Below are 15070 nucleotides of genomic sequence, written 5' to 3'. Positions count from 1 at the left end.
GCTTTTGCAATGAGAAAATGATTTAGAAATTAACCCAAAAATATTCTTAATGGGAAAAGAAATGCATAAACTAACTCTGTCAGTTGGTGAATTTTCTTACTCCCAAATTCTGAGCATGTGTCATATAGTTTCAAGTTCTATCATGCAGATTCTCTATAATCAGAACAGTATCTGTTGTACAAATCAGAATATTTTGTACTCACCATCACTCTTACACACTGGTCATGATACCATTTCCATAACAGCAGGCATTTTTTTGCAATCTGCTGCTCATAGTGTTGTGAAGCAGCTTCCAATTTCCCTCGCTGAGTTATTGTTTTTTGACTGAGCTGTTTCCAATGAGAAAATACGTGCTGCAAATGAACTAGGGAAGACGAAAATAAAACTGTCATCTCGGCTCAAATGGGCAATCATATAGATTTATCTGTGAAGAAGCTGAGGGGTGGGAGGAATGTTTAAGTGCTGTGGTGGAGTAATTCACAACTCGTTCTTCTCAACTTCCAGTGAAATTATTATTCATTTGTTTAACCTCTATAAAGTTGTGGGGAATAAATTAGTGAAGAATGGAGCTCAGCATTCCAAAATTAAAGCTGAAATTTGCTGCTTTATATTTCCAATTGCTTCTCAAGTGTGCAGGTTGCTGACAAGGTACAGTGCAAAACGAGCAATAAGTTTCAGGGATTGTTTCTTAGCTTTGAGTCACACCTCTCATTTAGAAGACAGTCAGGGTTGAATAAGATAAATTCACACATTTAAAATCCAATTCATGTCCCAATAAAGTCATAGAAGATATCAAATCCAACAGTTCACACCATGACCATATGAGAACAAAATCATTGTATGAAAAAAATTGATGGTTATAAACATGGGCTGCCCAGTAACTTAAAACAAATATTATGATTAATCTTGTAGTATAATGAATGAATATTGAGTTAATCACAGTGTTAACATTGTGAAATGTTAGATTAGACGATTCTAAAAGATGTGTGTTTTAATTTTAAGTGGTCCAATAGAAAATGCTTTGCCAAAATAACTTTTGGTAGAACAAAAATATCTCATCTTCAAAATTCTTCTGCAGTCTTTGTAACTTCCATCACTCTTTTCACCTCAGATGTGTATTCCTCCAATTTTAACTTCTTGCATGTACCCAATTTTCTTTAGCCACTAACTAGCTAATTATCAAAATGCTTGGGTACACTCAAAGAACATAGAACAGTCAGACACAGTATGGGCCATACGGCCTACAATGCTGTGCCTACCTATGTGCATTAAATCTACTTAGAATCAGAATCAGGTTTATTTTTACTGGCATATGTCATGAAATTTGTTGCTGTGTGACAGCAGCATACTGTAGTACATAAAAATTACTACATATTACAATAACGTAAAAATAAATTGTGCAAAGAGAGCAAAATTGTTAGGTAGTGCTCATGAACCATTCAGAAATCAGATAATGGCGAGGAAGAAGGTATTCCTAAGCTCAACTCCTATACCTCCTCCATGATGGTAGCAAAGAGAGGGGCAGATCCTGAATGGTGAGGGTCCTTCACGACGGATGCAACTTTCTTGAGCATCCTTCTTTTGAAGATGTCCTTGATAGTTCAGAGGCTAGTGTCTGTGATAGACTGTGTTTACAACCTTCTGCAGACTTTTACCAATCCTGTACATTGGCACCTTCATACTATACAGTGCTGCAACCAAGATCGATCTAACGTTTTCTTCCAATACCATTCATAATACTGCATTTTCTTTATCTTTTAAATATCACTGTTATATCAGCCTCTACCACCATCTCTGGCAGTGCATTCCAGGTACCCACCTCTCTCTATGTATAAAAAAAACACTACTTCTGACATCTCCCCTAGTTTCCTCTACTCAGAGTAATTCTGGGGGGGAAAGGTGCCACCTGTCCACTCTATCTATGCCTCTCAAAATCTTATACAATTTTATCAAGTCACCTCTCATCATCTGTAGAGAAAAGTCCTGGCTCTCTCAACCTAACTTCACAAGATATGCTCTCTAATTCAAGCAGCATCCTAGTAAATCACTCTTGTACCCTTTCTAAACCTTCCACATCCATCCTATAATGAGGCAACTATAAATGTACTTACTACTCTGAGTGGCCCAACCAGAGTTTTACAGAGCTGCAACATTACTTCACGTCTCTATGGATATCATGCCTTGTGACCTTCTGGATGACCTACCATGAGGAACCTTGTCAAACACTTTAATAAAATCGATATAAACCACATCCACCTCTCTATCTTTATCAATTTGGTTTGTGACCACCTCAAAAACCTTAATTAGGCTTGTGAGTCACACCCTGCTCCTCACAAAGCAATACTGTCTATCCCTAATAATAAGAATCAGGAATGTGACGTGAAATTTGTTAACTTAGCAGCAGCAGTTCAATGCAATACATAATATAGAAGAGAGAAAAAAATAAATTAGATTAGATTAGATTATGAAGACACATAGTCCTCTTTTATTGTCATTTAGTAACGCATGCATTAAGAAATGATACAATATTTCCTCTGGTGTGATATCACAAAACACAGGACAAACGAAGACTGAAAAAACTGACAAAACCACATAATTATAACATATAGTTACTACAGTGCAACAATACCATAACTTGATGAAGAAATCCATGAGCATAGTAAAGTTCAAAGTCTCTCAAATGTCCCACACCTCACGCAGACGGGAGAAGGAAGAACTCTCCCTGCTAATCCCGACCACAGTCCAACTCTGGGTCATCCAAAAACTTCAAGCTCTGATCAGCTCTCCGATACCGAGTACTGAGCACCATCTCCGTCCGAACGATTCGACCTCAACCTCGGTCGCCACCAGCAGGCAAAGCCGGGGATTTTGAGGCCTACCCTCTGAAAGATTCCCGACCACGCAGTAATGACAGCAGCGAACGAGTGTTTCAGAAATTTCTCCAGATGTTCCTCTGTGCTTTCACGTCCATTCTCCATCAAATCAGAATTGTCCACGGCCCCTATTTAACAGATACGATATCATTTTCACCGGAAGGCTGTGCACGCGCATGGTGCACTGCCTCTCTCCTCCCGCCTTATTAATTAAAATAATAAATAAATAAATTACAGTATGTGTATATTGAATAGATTCAAAAAACGTGCAAAAAACAGAAACACTATATCTTTAAAAAAGTGAGATAGTGTCCAAGTGTTCAATGTCCATTTAGAAATTGGATGGCAGAGGGGAAGAAGCTGATCCTGAATCGCCGAGTGTGGTAACAGTGAGAAAAGGGCATGCCCTGGGTCCTTAATAATAGATGCTGCCTTTCTGAGACACCGCTCCCTGATGATTTCCTGGGTACTTTGTAGGCTACTACACAAGATGGAGCTGACTAGAGTTACAATCCTCTGCAGCTTCTTTCGGTCCTATGCAGTGGTCCCCCACCCCACCATACCAGACAGTGATGCAGCCTGTCAGAATGCTCCCCACAATACATCTACAGGAGTTTTTGAGTGTATTTGTTGACGTGCCAAATCTCTTCAAACTCCTAATGAAATTTAGCCGCTGTCTTGTCTTCTTTATAACTACATCAATATGTTGGGACCAGATTAGATCTTCAAAGATCTTGACACCAGGAACTTGAAGCTGCTCACTCTCTCCAATTCTGATCCCTCTATGGGGATTGGTATGTGTTCCTCCGTCTTACCCTTCCTGAAGTCCACAATCAGCTCTTTCGTCTGACGTTGAGTGCCAGGTTGTTACTGCAGCACCACTCCAGTAGTTGGCATATCTCACTCCTGTACGCTTTCCCGTCACCACCTGAGATTCTATCAACAATGGTTGTATCATCAGCAAAGTTATAGATGGTATTTGAGCTATACCTAGCCACACAGTCATGGGTATATAGAGAGTAGAGCAGTGGGCTAAGCACACACCCCTGAGGTGTGCCAGTGTTGATTGTCAGCGAGGAGGAGATGTTATCATCAATCCACACAGATTCTGGTCTTTGGTTAGGAAGTCGAGGATCCAATCGCAGAGGGAGGTACAGAGGCCCAGGTTCTGCAATTTCTCAATCAGGATTGTGGGAATGATGGTATTAAATGCTGAGCTTTAGTCGATGAATAGCATCCTGACATAGTGTTTGTGTTGTCCAGGTGGTCTAAAGCCGTGTGGACAGCCATTGAGATTGCATCTACCGTTGACCAATGGTGGCGATAGGCAAATTGCAATGGGTCCAGGTCCTTACTGATGCAGGAGTTCAGTCTAGTCATGACCAACCTCTCAAAGCATTTCATTACTGTCGATATGAGTGCTACTGGGCAATAGTCATTAAGACAGCTGACTATGCTTCTCCAAGTATTTGTAAATACTGTCCCTAAGAATCCTCAATAGTTTGCCTAGCACTGACAGAAGATCCACTTGTCTATAATTCCTAGAATTATTCCTATTAGTTTAGAACATAGAAGAGTACAGCACAGGCACAGGCCATTCGGCCCACAATGTTGTGCCAAACCAGCTAAAAAGCAAATCAAAAACACCCAAACACTAATCTCTCCTACCTACATCATGCCCGTATCCCTCCATCCATATGCCTATCCAAATGTCTCTTAAAATGTACTTGCCTCAACCATCACACCAGGTATCCACCACATTCCAAGTAAAACGCTTACCCCATCACATCACCCTTGAACCTACGCCCTCTCACCCTCAACACATGCCCTTTGCTAATGGACATCTCAACCCTGGGAAATAGGTACTCCGTCCACTTATCTGTGCCCCTCATAATCTTGTAAGCCTTTATCATACCTTCCCTCAGCCTCCAATGCTCCAGAGAAAACAATCCAAGTTTATCCAACCTCTCATGATAGCACATGCCCTCTAAACCAGGCAGCATCCTGGTAAACCTCTTCTGCACTCTCTCCAAAGCCCTTCATGTTCCCCTTAAGTTTCTCACCTTTCACCCTTAAGCAATAACCTCTGAGTCCACCCAACCTCAGTGGAAAAAGCTTGCTTGCATTTACCCTGTCTATACCTCTCATAATTTTGTATACCTCTATCAAATCTCCTCTCAATCTTCTATGTTCTAAAGAATACAGACCTAACCTCTTCAATCTTTCCTCCAGACCCAGCAACATACTTGTAAACTTTCTTTGCACTCTTTCAACCTTAGTTACAGCTTTCCTGTAGGTAGGTGACTAAGGCTCCACACAATACTCCAAATTAGGCTTCACCAACATCTTATACAACTTCATTATAACATCCCATCTTCTGCACTCAATAAATTGATTTATGAAGGCCAACGTGCCAAAAGCTTTCTTTATGACCCTATCTACCTGTAACACCACTTTCAATTAATTATGTACTTGTATTCCCAGTTTCCTTTGTCCTATCACACTCCTCAGTGCCCTACTGTTGACTGTGTAAGATGTACTCTGGTCTTATCTTTCCATCCCTGTCCTTCCTTCTGACAGAATCATACCTTTCCTGTACTTTGTGCAATTGATCTTTAAATGCCCTCCATGTGCCAGAGAAAATGTGTTCCCAATTAATGCTTCTTAGTTCCTACCTAACGCCCTCATAATTTTCCCTACTCCAGTTTAAAACTCTCCCACAAGAACCATACCTATCCTTACCGAAAGCTTTCCTGAAAGTTAAGTAGTTGTGGTCACTGTTCCCTATCTGTTCACCCATTGAAAGGTCAGTCACCTGGCCAGGATCATTACCCAATACCAGGTCCAGTATGGTCCCTCCACTTGTTGGACCGTCTACGTATTAAGAAACCCTCTTGGATACACCTAACATATTCTGCCCATCTAAACCCCTTGCACTAAGAAGGTCCCAGTTTATATTAGGGAAGTTGAAATCCTCCATGACAACAACCCTATTATCTTCACGTTTCCTTATTCTGATTAATATCTGATCCTCAGTGTCCCAAGGGCTAATAGGGGGTATGTAGTATAATCCCATCAGCGAGATTGCACCTTTCCTATTCCTGAGTTCTACCCAAATGGACTCAGTGTCTGACCCCTCCATTACATCTTCCTCGAGTGCAGCAGTGATATTGTCCCGATTAGCAGCACAACTCCATCAATAGCTGGGGCTTTATGACATTTCAGCTTGGAAACAGTGGCTTTGACCTCATTCAGAGTTAGCGGGCTATCAAGCTTAAGCCTCACTTCATGCTAGGGGATCATTTCAATGAATGCTTCATGTACTTGATGATTATCCCCGAAAAGGCTCTCGTAGTCCTCATGATGGCTTCCTAGCATGTCAGGCTGGGGCCGTCGGATGAGTGCAAAAGGCCCTGAATCTGACAAGTCAGACCATACAGTATGCCCAGTGATTCATAGAAGGCTCAAGTGTTGCCGGTGTTTGCATAGTGCTGCATTCATTCTGCCAGAGCAGTCCACCAATAGTTTTGCATCAAAACACCCCTAACATTAAAATACACACACTTCAAACTATCTGACCCATCATACCAGTTATTTCAGTTTTGCCTTTCAATACCTTCCCTGGCATCTACCTTCTTGTCTGATCCTTCCCTTACTGACCTGGGGCACTGGTTCCCAGAACCCTGTAAAACAAGTTTAAACTCTCCAGAGTTGCATCAGCACACCTTCCAGCCAGGATATTGTTTCCTCTCCAGTTCAAGTGCAACCCATCCCTCTTATACAGGTCTCACCTTTCCCAGAAAAGGTTCCAATGATCCAAGAACTTGAAAATCTGTCCCCTGCATCACCTCGGCAGCCAGTCATTCATCCATGCTATCACCCCATTCCTAACTGCGCTAGCCTGTGGCACAGGAAGTAATTCAGAAATTACTACCTTGGAAGTCCTTCTCTTTGGCGCCTTTCCTAACTCTACATATTCACTGCATAGGACCTCTTCCCCTTCTCTGCCTTTGTCACTGACGCCAACATGCACCATAATCTCTGGCTGTTCCCTCTCCTCCTTGAGAATATCCTGCAGCCACTCTGATACATCATGAACCCTAGCACCGGGAAGCAACACACAGAATCTGCGGCCACAGAATCTGCTTTCTGTCCCCCTAATGATCGAGTCCACTATAACTAACAAGAGTCAGAGCCAGCCATAGGGGTGCCATGATCTGATGGGTCACCCCCCCCACCCCCTTAGCAGTATCCAAAGTAGTATACTTGTTGCTGAGGGGAATGGCCACAGGGGAACCCTGCACTGACTTCTTAACCCCCTTACCTCTCTTGGTGGTCAACGATCTACTGTCTGAAGCCTGCACTCTGGGTGTGACCACCTCTTCAAAAGTCTCATCTATAATATCTTCAGCCTCCTGAATGATCCTGAGTACATCCAACTCCAGCTCCAACTCCTTGACCCAGTCAGTCAAACACTGAAGTTGGGTGAACTTCCTGCAGGTGTAGTCATCGGGGAAACCATCAGATATCCTGAATTCCGAAGTCTCACAAGAGGAGCATTCCATCCTGACTATTCAGTACTAAAATAGAAAAAGGCTTGCCTGTTCTTAACCATGCCTGTGCTGTTAAGCCAAAGCCTTCACACTGTCACTGGCACACTCCAACAATGGCCTCTCCACCAAGGGCGTATCTACAGAAAACAGCGCCCATGGCAAGCACTGAAATTGCGCCCCTGTTCCTAACATCTAACACCCATCTTTTAGATAACTTTATGATAATATCAGCTTAAAAATACAAGTCAAGCTCATTAATCTTTTAATTAACAAATTACGGCACTACATGAAAATTATAACTGCACCTTCCTTGCTTTCACTGATGCAAATTGGTCTATGATGTGATCAAAGTCAGGTTTTTCAGTTTCTTCTCTTCCTACACTCAGCAGAGCAAGATCACAGAGTCTGCCTTGACCCATGGAGGCTCTCAAATACGAAAGTATTAGTTTTAACTTGCTAAACGATCTCTCACAGCTGCCGATGGAAACTGCGATGGTTAGCATTATCTAAATAGCAATGCAAAGATTGGGGAAGATGCTCTCACCTCCATACTAAACAATAAATTCAAGAAGCTCATATAGCTGTTGGCCATCAACATTAGAGCTGTACAATTCGCCCAAATTTTCGCATTTCTTCTTTAGTTTGTTGCTGTCGGTGCCGTAACACAGTCCCTCGACATCGAGAAGGAACCCAAACTTGGCGTCAGTGCCGATGGTTCCGAAAAACATGACCGTCATTGAAGAGCTCTGCCTCAGAAGGCAGTGGAGGCCAATTCTCTGGATGCTTTCAAGAAAGAGTTAGATAGAGCTCTTAAAGATAGCGGAGTCAAGGGATATGGGGATAAGGCAGGAACGGGGTACTGATTGTGGATGATTAACCATGATCACAGTGAATGGTTGTGCTGGCTTGAAGGGCCGAATGGCCTATCCCCTGCACCTATTGCCTATTGTATCCTGCTTGGCTGAATGTACACCCACCAAGTTGAGCGAGTGATTGTCGTAATTCACGAACACTGCCAGGTTGTTTTTCTCATTTATTCTTTGATGAGCACCACTTCTGAGTCCAGCCATCACAACAGCGCTGTCATAGCATTGTGACAGACAATCTTGTAGCTCCATTTCGTCCTTCTCTAGCTGTTTCAAGATGCCTTCAACCAAGCTCTCAGCATCCTTCTGACTTAACTGGATAAAACCAAGGAAGGACACTCTAACACAGACTGTTTTCCTCTCAAAATCAACTTTCACATACCTCACCACTTCTGACATCTGCTCACGGTGTGCCTGATCAGGAGTCGAGTCAAACATGAGACCATCATACTTGGCTTTACGAATGCTTCTCGGTAAACTCTGGCGAACAGTGGATGCCATCATGTGGATGAATTCGTTCTGGACATCTGGTGAAAGACGTGGGTCCAGGATGACTTTCCAAATGAGTGAGGTGTTCTTTTATGACAGGGTCAAAGATGGTCAGTAGTTTCAGTAAGCCAAGGAAATTTCCCACATTGGAGTCATCATCTAGCTGAAGTGACTCCCTGTGTCCTCGCAAAGCCAGGTTCTGAGTCGCAAGGAATTTTATACAGTGAAGGATTCTCATCGAGATATCACACCACTTCTGCTTTTCTTTCTCAATCTGTGACTAAAATACCACGTCAATAACTCATCTGTTTTCAGTTAAATTTCTTTCCATTTCTTTCCACTGTTTGAAGCATTACCGATGATTCTTAGCATTTTCATGAACACTAATCCTTTCAGGTGCTTTCCACTGGTTGAATCCACTTTCCTGCTCCAATGAGGATTGATGGTCTGACCGGGAATAGAGAAGACAACAAATACAAAATGCAGACTTCTTAGAAGGGAAATAGACCAGCCATGAGCGAGTCACTTCCTCACCACGACCATTTCCCAATTTCCTTTTGAACCAAGTTTTGTTCATTCAGCGGTTATTTGTTGGTAGGAAAGGCCCCTCACTGTTCTGGAAATACTTCGAACCCAGCTTTATTATTTCTGTTCTCAACGCGTCAGGAAGAATTGCTTTTCCAGTATCCTTGTCGAACTTCAGAAGTCCAATGTCATGCTGTTCAGTCACTTCTGATATGACAGTTCCAGGCTCTGACACCATCCAGTTCACTTGGATCAGGGTTGTCAGGTTCAATCTCATCAGGTAAAATCTCATCAATAAACTCAACATCACCACCAGCACCATCGTCTTCCCCTCCTATCATGTCCACGTTGTCTGTGGCAGCCTCACTCTTAATCAGTCATACTCGGATTTATCTGACTTGACTTCCTCCTCGGCTTGTGACGCATTTGTACTTGATCCACCTTCGGATTCTAACAAACTTGTAGCAGGTACAGGCGACTCCATGGAACGTGTCAAACTACTTGTTCCGGGCTTTTCAAAGGGCACGAAGAACTTGCTCAACTTCTTGGCTTCCTCCGCTTCCCACTTTCATCTCTTCCGTCCTTCAGCTCCACTTTCCTTCTTCTACATGACGAAACGTTTCATGGTCTTCTTACACAATGCACTGAAATTAGGCCATCCTAGTGCTTCTCACCCATGATAATCAAAGACAGATCATACATCTAAAGAAAATTCTTTTTCCACTATCCGAGGATGGCTTGTCTGAATTTAATAGAAACTGCTCAGTGGCGCCCAGGGCACGTGCCATACCTGCCCACCTTAGATACGCCACTGCTCTCTGCTTGAGCCTACCCTCCTTTTATTTGCAGGTGAATTTAGGCCCCTGGCCCAAACACTTTCTGCAACTGCACAGCCCAAAAAGACCAGTCTCGCCCTAATCTGCTCCTTTTGTCATCTCCTCCGACTTTAGCAGGCTCTGACACCGACACTCACACTCCTCTCACCTGAACCAAAACAAAGGAATATTTGCCACTCTCCAATCCTCTGGCACTACTCCTGTGGCCAGTGACATTACAAAGATCATCTTCAAAGGCACAGCAATCTCTTTCCTTGCTTCCCATAGTAACCTGAGTTATATCACCTCCAGCCCCAGGGACTTATCCATTCTAATAATTTTCACAAGTTCCATTACTACCACTGTCATGCTCCAACTCATTCAGCTGTACTACACTGACCTCACATTTGTCAATCTCCCTCTCCCTGGCGAATAATGAAGCAAAGTATACATTAAGGTCTTCCCCTACCCCCTCCTTTGTCCTAAATCGTGCCACTTTCACTCTCTCATTTTATTCTTCATACTATTCTGGAATCCGTACTGGGTTGGAGCCCATTTGTGCTAGTGGAAGACAAGGTGGACCAGGACAGTATCTCATGCACCATCAATCTACAGGCCATGCCACTCAGTAATTTGGGCTCAATTTTTTTGTGGCTGTATGTCTTTCCACCACCGTAACAATAAGTGCTGTGCACTGTGTTTTGCACCTTGGTCCTGGAGGAACACTGTTTCACTTGGCTGCATTCATGTACGGTTGAATGACAATTAAACTTGAACTTAAACTTTATGTATGTGTAGAACACCTTGGGGTTTTCCTTAATCTTACTTGCCAAACCCTTCTTGTGCCCCTTCTAGCTTTCCTATATTCCTTCTTAAGCTCCTGACTATTCTCAAGAGCCCTGGTCAATGGTAACTCTTATTGGAATTGGTCACTGCCTGCCAATTTTGTGCTAGGAATGTTAGTTGTACTTATCAGTCCATGTCTGTATGTAACCTCAAAGTTGAAAGTAAGTCCATTATAAAAGTATGTATATATTACCATATACTACCTTGAGATTCATTTTCTCGCAGGCACTTACAGGGAAAACTACAATAAAAAATACAATAGAGTTGTAGGAAAAACTATACATAAACAGACAAAGACCGACAAAGACCAATGTGTACAAGAAGACAAACTGCAAATAAAAATAATACCGAGAACATCAGTTGTAAAGTCCTTGATAGTGAGACTGTAGATCACAGAATCAGTTCAGAATGGTGGTGAATGAAGTTATCCACACTGGCTGAAGAACTTGATGGTTATATGCAAATACAGACTGCTGAGGAGTTAGGAAGTGGTACGGAACATTCTACAATAATCAGTGAACAGGAACAATTCTGACCTTATGATGAAAGGACAGTCAATGGGAAAGCAACTGGAAATGTCTGGGCCTAGGATCTTCAATTCAAAGGAAAAGATGGAAAATCAGTGGATCAAAAGCCAGTTACTCTAACAGCAGCTGTCGGTAAAATAATGGGCAGCACAACCTATCAGCATCATAATTCCATATCTGGTTCTCTAGTTCTGGATAAGGTGAAACAACACATCATTGACAATTCTATCTATCCCAGTGGGACACTATATGGGTCTCTGGCAAGAAGAGATAAGAAGGGCCCAATGACCTGTGACATATTTAAAATGTACTCTTATGTGACAATATCTGATTCTATCAATTTATTTCAATTATATCCTGTACTTATGCTTTAATATTTATAATTTCCCTGTTCTTTAATACTGTAAAAAAAAACCTGATTTTCTCCTAAAACTTGCATCTAATCAGAGTCAGAAAAAAAAGTCTGGTGGCACAAGATATTGCAGATGCTTGAATCTGTAGCAACAAACAAGATGCTAAAGGAACTCAGTAAGTCAGGAAGTATCAAGAACATGGACAACCAACATTTAGTTTGAGACCCTTCAAAGATAGAGAGGAGATAGCCAATATGAAAAAAAGAGGCCAAACTCAGGTTGGAGGAGCAACACCTCATATACCATCTAGGTCGTCTCCAGCCCCTTGGTATGAACATAGGATTCTCCAACTTCTGGTAATTCCCTCCCCCTCCCTTCCCCTATCCCACTCTGCCCCCTCCCCAGCTGCCTATCACCTCCCTCATGGTTCCGCCTCCTTCTACTACCCATGGTGTTTTCCCCTATTCCTTCACCACCTCTCCTGCCTATCCCTTCCCTGCTTCCCCTCCCCCACCCCTTTATCTTTCCCCTTACTGGTTTTTCACCTGGAACCTACCAGCCTTCTCCTTCCCACCCTCCCCCCACCTTCTTTATAGGGCCTCTGCCCCTTCCCTCTTCAGTCCTGACGAAGGGTCTCGGCCCGAAATGATCATTTCCACGGATGCTGTCCGACTTGCTGAGTTCCCCCAGCATGTTGTGAGTGTTGCTTCAGTATCATCAACTTGCCCTCTCTATTCCATTTTAATCAGTGAGTGGCTAGAGATAAGTAGTGTTTTCTTTATTCCTCATGCATGTATCCATACTTTTTGAGTGCTTCCTGGGACTACTTATTGTTTCATTTCACAATGTTCAATTCCTATCTTCCCAACTCAGATCTTTTATCATTCACTTAAACTCCCTTCCAGCTTAACAGTTTCATTGTTGACTTTTATTCATCTTTTCATCTTCAAAATCTAATGAGTTTCTTGATGTGCACAAAGAATATTTTTACTGAAATTAATCAAATCCATATGGTTAAAATGTTTTTGCCAGTATCCTATTGGCACAAGTCTCTAATTTATTTTGTCATCACTATGAGTGGTGGGCAGGAACACATAACATAACCCACCATTTATAGACAAAACACACAGACCACAATGCTCTCATTTTGTCCCATCCCATAAAAGGATCCTGACTTTCAGTGAGTCGTGACTCCTGAAGGTCACACAACCTGAGGGTTTGCCAATTTCTCATCTTTTTGTGTAGCAGTGGAAGACATGTCAGCAATGAATTTAGCTACATGGGACACATTTTACCTCGGTGTCTTCTTATCTTATGAGACTCAGAACCAAAGAATTTATCCACTGAGATTAAAAAGGATGAGGGAAGGAAAGGACAAGAGATAGGCTATTGGTTATTTTGGTACTATATAAAGGCTTGTGCTACCCTAATACTACCATTCTTGACTGTAGCTAGAATGTTGAAACATGTGTACAGTCCACCATGTGATTTATAGCTATAATGTACAGTGCCATCTCGTTATTCTGAAATGTAAGTTATGTATACAATCGTGTCAGCACTGGAGAACTTGTAACACCTGTGTGTAGACAATTAGCTCAATGGTTTCACGAATGAGTGGGGATGGAGGAAACAGCAACAAAAATTATGATGATTTTGCCCGGTTGCTTCAGTGAGGTATAGATACATGGTGTACATTGGAATTTGGAGTCGGCCATTCAGCCCATTAAGCTTTATGAGCTATTCATTGAGAATATGGCTCATCTACATTTGGACCCTAGTTACTTATCTTGGTTCTATAATTCTACAAACAACCTAATTTTGCCTGTATAAAAAATATTACCTCAGTTTTCACATTATCAGCTAACAATAAATGGAATCAAGGGATATTGATTTAGGGAACGAAAGATTAGCCAAACCATGTTGTTACTTAATGTAGAGAGGCATAAAAAGGACAAATGATTTAACTCCTGCTCTGTTAAGTATCTTATGCCCGGGAGTCAGAGATCCACATTTCCTCCAATCATCTAGTTCAAGTTACAGAACTTGTTCTTGATTCTCTGTCAGAGGCAAAAGTAGTTACTTACCCCTCCAGCTTTGTCAATCACCTTAACTTCATGTGACCCTGATGGGGAGCCTAAGCACCTTGCCCAAGAGTGACCTGCAGGGCGGTGCAGGGAAGGAACACCTTACACCTCCTTTGTTAGAGACGCATCTCCAACCCACCATCCTAACTTGGCCATAGCATCTCAAAGAAATAAGTAAGGGCTGTCTGGAATTTTTATAGCATCTAAGTTTAGGTAGTTTATTAGAAATTTGCCAGTGAACAAATTATCTCCCATCCTTTTCTTGAGAATATAGTTTATTAATTTACATGGAATTAAACATTTGTTGATTTTCAATTGCTTATATGTAATAACAACATTTACAATCTGCTAATCCAAACACCAGTAACTACTCCAAATTTAAATGCCAAGAAATTTCCTCCCTGTCAACAGTGAGATAAACAGCATCCAACCCTGAGGAATTATTTGCTTTGTTCAAGGACATACATTAAACAACCTTGAGGAAGGAAAACATGACTTTATTTAGGCAATTAACAAGGTTGCACTTGGAAGGCTGAACCAAAAGGTTAGAGACCATGCAGTCCAAGGCAGAACATGAGATTGCATCCAAAATTAGCTTAGAGAGGGTGAGGATGAATGATTATGAATGAGGGTGATTGGAAACCTGTGACTAGCGGTGTACTGCAGGTTCATTAATGGGACCTTTAATGACTTAAATGTAAATGTAGGAGGTATGAATAGCATGTCTCCAATTACACGAAAATGGTGGCATTGTGGATGGTGAGGAGAATTGTTTTCGGCTACAGAAAGATACTGATCAGTTGGTAAATTGTCATGGCATTGGCAAATGGAATTTAATCCTGCTAAGTGTGAATTAATGCCTTTTTCCAATGTCAAATAAGGGTATCCTATCATTCACACTGAATGATAGGACTCTAGGTAGTTTTGAACAGCAGGACCTTAGTGGACAAGTTAGGTAGTCTGCAGAATGACTGGACTGATGAAGAGATTGCATGCAATTTGGTAGAAAGAATAAAGACCCACACTATTTTCTAAAATTCAGAAATTGGAGGTACAAAGGAACCTGGGAGTCTTGGTGCATGATTCCCTAAAGCTTAACCTTCAGGCTGAGTCGGTAAGGAAGAAAATGCAACTTTGGT

General features: G+C 41.9%; 1 protein-coding gene across 4 annotated transcripts in view; it reads right to left on the bottom strand.

Annotated features, from left to right (window-relative positions):
- Positions 1 to 15070, bottom strand: part of sfi1 (SFI1 centrin binding protein) — a 269555-nt gene that overhangs the window by 98418 nt on the left and 156067 nt on the right. For all 4 annotated transcript variants that reach the window (XR_010015925.1, XM_063031824.1, XM_063031825.1 and 1 more), the window contains exon 23: positions 204 to 364. Coding sequence is in view for 3 of the 4 variants with exons in the window: in XM_063031824.1 (XP_062887894.1) it covers positions 204 to 364 (161 nt within the window). In the remaining variant the exon portion in view is untranslated. The remainder of the gene's footprint in view (positions 1 to 203; positions 365 to 15070) is intronic.

Source organism: Mobula hypostoma, chromosome 23 (genome assembly GCF_963921235.1).
Source record: "Mobula hypostoma chromosome 23, sMobHyp1.1, whole genome shotgun sequence".
Taxonomy (NCBI): domain Eukaryota; kingdom Metazoa; phylum Chordata; class Chondrichthyes; order Myliobatiformes; family Myliobatidae; genus Mobula; species Mobula hypostoma.
The sequence above is the reverse complement of the archived record's forward strand: the minus strand, read 5'-3'. Positions and strand labels throughout refer to the sequence as shown.